This window comes from Grammomys surdaster, unplaced genomic scaffold, assembly GCF_004785775.1.
Source record: "Grammomys surdaster isolate TR1022 unplaced genomic scaffold, NIH_TR_1.0 171202, whole genome shotgun sequence".
Taxonomy (NCBI): Eukaryota; Metazoa; Chordata; class Mammalia; order Rodentia; family Muridae; genus Grammomys; species Grammomys surdaster.
This window is the reverse complement of record NW_021623354.1, coordinates 1-5,522: the sequence shown is the minus strand read 5'-3', so window position 1 is coordinate 5,522 and position 5,522 is coordinate 1. Positions and strand designations below refer to the sequence as shown.

The 5,522-nt window shown below is 46.1% G+C and overlaps 1 protein-coding gene across 1 annotated transcript; it reads left to right on the top strand.

Moving 5' to 3' along the window:
• Positions 1 to 301: 301 nt before the first annotated feature.
• Positions 302 to 4,777, top strand: LOC114615861 (cytochrome c oxidase assembly protein COX18, mitochondrial-like; the record flags this gene model as incomplete). Its single annotated transcript, XM_028761471.1, has 3 exons — positions 302 to 456; positions 1,805 to 1,912; positions 4,318 to 4,777. Coding segments are annotated over 3 exons (440 nt in total), but the record flags the coding sequence as incomplete, so codon positions are not given.
• Between the last annotated feature and the right edge of the window lie 745 nt (positions 4,778 to 5,522).

The following is a 5,522-nucleotide window of genomic DNA, read 5'->3' as shown; positions in this document are numbered from 1 at the left end:
AGAGTGAGTTCCAGGACAGCCAGGGCTACACAGAGAAACCCTGTCTCAAAAAACAAAACAAAACAAGAAAAGCAATCCTAGTTTTTATAACTCCCATTTGCTGTCTTCCTTACAGAATTCAGAGTCTTAAGTGTAAACCCGCAGTCTCTGTTGAGAACAAAAACTTGAGAAAGTGAAACAAAACAAAAATATTGACTATACATAGCTTGAGTAAGAAGAATGCAGATGTTTGAGTGAGGCACCCTGAGATCGTTGGGCTGCTCTTCTGTGCATGTTCCTGACACCTCTCAGCTGTTCTGAGGGTTCCTGTTTTGTCTATCAACTGTTCCAGCAGGCATTTCTGTTCAGGAACAGTTAGCTGCTGGCGGGTCGCTGTGGTTTCCTGACCTCACTGCAGTGGACTCCACCTGGATTCTGCCCGTCTCTGTCGGTGTTGTCAACTTACTGATAGTGGAGGTCAGTGGCTCGAGTTGGGGTCGCTCTGTCCCTTCCAGGTGACAATGCAGGATGCGGCACCCAAGGACATGTGTATCCCTGCTGAAAAAAGAAAAGATGGTGCTAGAGAAATAGCTTGGTAGTGAACACTGGCTGCTCTTGCACAAGTTCTGAGCTCAGTTCCCTACACCCACATGGCTGCTCACAACAGAGTTTACCTTCTGTCCAACTCCATGCATAGCACCTTGCTGGGATAAAGTAGAGAAACACATACATGAAAACCACAGGATTTGTCAGTCACCTCTTCCATTACTCATAGTGCTTCTGAACTCCATGGCACCAGGCACACATGTGGTACACAGACGTATAGGGAAAACACACAAACACGTTTTCGTTGTTTGTTTTTAAGGAAAAAATCTGAAGTCATCAGTGAATTTTTGTTGGGAAAAGATGTCATGTGCAGTATAAATGTTCTTTAGTGTGGCTCTGGTTTGTGTTCAGTGAAATGCTTGGTAGGAAGAAGGCAGTGGTGAACGGAGGCAGAAATGAATTACTGTCAGTGCCGACGAAGAGCACTAACTCAGCAGTGCTGCGTGCCAGCGTCTGAACAGTTGACAGGAATTACCTAATTCAGACCAACCCTGTGAGAACTACACTGTCGTTATTTCATTTTAAGGGAGGGAAAGTGGTGCATAAGACTTAAAACTTGTGTAGGATTAGGAATCTCTGGGAATACAGGACTGCCAGATGTGAGGACACCAATCTATAACCTCATCACTTGGAAATTGAGCCAAGAGAATCCCTACATCGTGAGAGGCTGTCTCCCAAAGTCAACAGCAGCAGCAGCAGGCTTGCCTCTGCAGTCACAGACCCCCTGCTCCACAGGCACAGAAGCTTAACTGTGGTTCCCCGCCTTGGAGATAGACAGTTAGTTATGTAAGTTTGTTAGTATTGAAATTGTTGTGTTCAAGGGCTAGAGGTGGAGGCCATGACGTACACACTAGGCCAAGTACTGTGCCATTGAACCACAGTGCCAGCCCTTAAAGGTACTTGTAGAGGCTGGTCTCAAACTAGCTTTTAACAGAGTGGGGCGGTACACACCTGTGATCCCCACTGAGGCAGTGTTTGAGGCTGCCCTAGTCTACTGAGTGAGTTCCAGGCCAGTCAGCTGTACAGTGGAACCCTGTCAGAGGACACTAGCATGTCTCAGGTCTCACAAGTCCATAAGCCAAGGATGACCTTGAGTTGCTGATTCAGTTTACCAATGCTGGGATGACAGAAGCACCTAAAAGCCTGGGCTTCAGCATGTGGTTAAAAACTTACCTGATTCAGTGTGTACTTGAGTCATGGTGAGTGTGTTCTACTTCAGATTTTCGCTCTACAAAAAATCGGAACATCTCGCTTTCAAGTGTATGTTACGAATTTTGTCCGTGCTGTCTCCGTGTTGATGATCCCAGTTGCTGCAACAGTACCCTCGGTGAGTAGCATAGCATTGCATGGGCCATGAGGAGCTTCCACAGCCTGTGCCGGCCTGTGCCGGCCTGCTGCTTTGGGGCTTCCTTTTACCCACGGGACCCTTGCTGTTGAACAGCTGACACTGAGCACTGCCTGGACTGACTCACCTTTTGTGGATGTGTCCAACTCTCCTGTCACTCCCTCCTTGCCTCTCTCTATTTTAGTCTGACAGAACACCTCCATAGTCAGGTAGTTACCTACTCGACTAGCTAATACATTGAACAACTTCCATCTAGACTGCACCACGGACTGTAGCGCTTAGAAAAACATCAAAGTTGGTATGGATTCCTGATACTTAACCTTGTGCATTGTTGTGGCTTTGTTCACTTGTCCCTGTTGAGACCCGAGCAAGGTTTTGAAAGAACTAGAAGAATAATTTTTGTTGTTACATTACTTCAGTCTTTTACATAGTTTCCAAAGGTACTTTAGAAGTTGTCAAAAGCTATGTCAGGGTTCGTTTTCATCTTTACTCAGAGCCAACATGAAGCCAGTAATTGGAATTCAGTTGCTGGTAGTTAAGGTTAGATGAGCAGGTAGGAACTTCTCACCGTTCTTGAGGACTCACAGCAATGTGCTGTTGGTGTAAAAATGTATATTAAGTTGGTACTTGGGTGAATATCTGTTACCTGTGCAAAATAAGCTTTCACATATCTGAAGCAGACCTGAAATGGTGGTGTCACAGTACTTTCCCATAGTGGAGTGTTGCTGTAAGATTCTGTGTAACCCCAGAGCAGGAGAAACCCCGGATGAAGCAAGAACAGGGTGTGTCAAGGATGGAGCTCAGAGTTTATAACAGATGTGAAACTGTGTCTTAGGAACCCATGCTTAACTCTGACCCCGGGGTCCAGAGTGGTCCAGTTCAGAGATGATGTGGCAGCTCCACAAAGACAGCAAGAGGCTTGCCTCTGCTTCCTGATCCATCACACACCACCTCTGACACTTGCCCTGGCCACAGTGGTCATGGTGGCTGCAGGAACCAGTTAGGTTGCAGATGGCAGAGGGTGTTTCAGGTACACATAGTCATTCTGAGGAGCATTGCTAGTTGTCCCACCACAGATAAGTCCTTATGTCTTTCTTACTTGGTCACATCAAATTTAAGAGCCTAGAAAGTATGTATAGTGGTTTTTTTAGATGCCCTATACCCAGCAGAATTAGAGTTTTGTTTCTTAGCAACAAAAAGAGTTATGTAGATAGCAGCTATGGTTCCATCTGGATGCATTGAAAAACATGGTGCACAAAAAGCTTGCCAATTCCTGTGTGAGCTGAAGGTGATGTCCAGCCAGTGTCCCAGCTACTCAGAATGTGACAGGGTACATGTGTGGTGTCACAGGACAGCCTCCTCCAGTCTGTTCTCTGCTTCCCCGTGAGAGTTCCAGGAGTTACATTCATATCATCTGGGTTGGTGCCACCTTTACCACCTCGCCATTTGTAGGCACGCTTATTAATGTATCTTGCAAATTCCGTCGTATTCTCCCAGTGGTACCGTGAGGCAGGCCTGTTACAGTGTCCCGTTTGAATAATGAGGAGCCTGAGCATGGGAGGGGAGGGAAGGTAAACAGCTGACGCTGCTCCTCAGGCCTTCCCTTTTCCAGAAACCTCAGGTACTGATTGTAACTGCTGTGTTAATGTTCTGCCCTAGAGGTCTCCCTGTGGGTGGTGTGGGTGGTGTGGGTGGTGCTTGCCATTGTGTGCTAATGTTCTCAGAACAGTCCTCTAAGGTGGGAGCAGTTGCTGTCCCATTTTATAGGTAGGAAACTGAAGAAAGAGAAATGACCAATACAAACCAAAGGTTAGAGAACAGGACTCTCAGACTTGGAGAGCTTCATCCAGACAGGGCTCACCAGCCACATAATTTTACTTCTGAGACAAGACTGCTTTCTGATGCTCAAGCAAAGCTCGAAACCCATGTATGTGTAGGAAACACATGTGTGTATAGAAAGGCTTCAGGGCTTGGTCTGAAGTGCCAGCCTGGGTTGTATCACAAAAGAAAGTTGATAATTCTGTCTCTAAGAACTAAAGAAATGCATCCTGATGACAGAGAGTTGCTGGGGAATCATGGGAGACCAATGAGTAATGGGGAAAGTAAGGTCCAGTACGATTGCCAAGGGAAGTAGCCACGCCCCCAGGCTCCTACCATTCTCTTGCAGAATCAGCTTGTCAGTACCTGTGCTGGGAAAAAGTCTTAGTAGTCAACGAAGGGTGCTTTCCTGCTCTCTGTCACCAGTCTGCTCTTGGTGTGCTCAAGCTTTCGTGCTTGGTGGAGTCCTCATGCTGTCAGGTAGCTTGGTCAGAATGCTGGTGTTTTTTTACTGACTGCAAACCTTGGCCATCCAGGAACAGGTGCTGACCGTTATGTGTTCTCTCCAGGCGCTTGTTCTCTACTGGCTGTGCTCCAGCCTCATGGGCCTCTCACAGAACCTGCTGCTGCGCTCCCCTGCATTCCGCCAGTTGTGCCGGATACCACCCAGCAAGTCTGACTCAGACACCCCATACAGAGACCTCTCTGCTGCCTTTTGTGCCAAGTTCCTTTCAAGAAAACGATGAGAGCCCACTCCCAGTACCCCTGAAATAATTACAAATGTCACTGTCAGTTTCATGCATTGAATTTAGAAGTCTTTATTTAAATATCATGAAGCACTGTGGGAAAGATGTAATTCAGATGTGTTTGACATTTAGTATTAAAAACTGAATGTTCAGTTGTAAAAGTGTAAAAATAACACAGGATGCCTGGCCTTGTTAATAAAAAAATCATAGTTTCGCTGAGAGCAGGATTAGATCCTGTGTGATCTTTGCCCAACTGTCCACAAATAAAGTTTTGCAAATTAAAGGCTCTGGCGAGATAATTTGTTTTTAAAAAAAAAAAAAAGATTTTGTTTTATGTAGATTAGGTGTGGTGTGTTGGAACCCACACTTGGAAGAGCAGTATATACTCACCACTGAGCTGTCTCACAAGCCCTCCAGTGAGGTGATCAACAACTGAGCCATTTAGCCGTCTCACAAACCCAAGTGAAGTAATTCTTTTTTTTTTTTAAGATTTATTTTATGTATATGAATATTCTGTAGCTGTCTTCAGACACACCAGAAGAGGGCATCAGATCCCATTACAGATGGTTGTGAGCCAACATGTGGTTGCTGGGAATTGAACTCTGGACCTCTGGAAGAGCAGTCAGTGCTCTTAACTGCTGAGCCATCTCTTCCAGCCCGTGAGATAATTAATACTTGGGTTGGAGACTGACTGGAGGTCTGTTTGCAGCGTCTATAGTTCTGTCATAATTGGCAAGTTATAGAATAATCTAGTGGGGAGTGAGAGGTAGCCCAGTGGTTAAGAGCACTTGCTGTTCTCACAGAGGACCCACACATCAGCTGTCACCTGAAGTCTGTATGGAAGGATTGGATGCTCTCTGGATTAATTTGGGAAAAGTTCACGGGTGATAGAAATTGTATCTTCAGCCGGGCAATGCTGGCTCATGTCTTTAATCCAAGCACTTGGGAGGCAGAGGCAGGCAGATTTCTGAGTTCGAGGCAAGCCTGGTCTACAGAGTGAGTTCCAGGACAGCCAGGGCTACACAGAG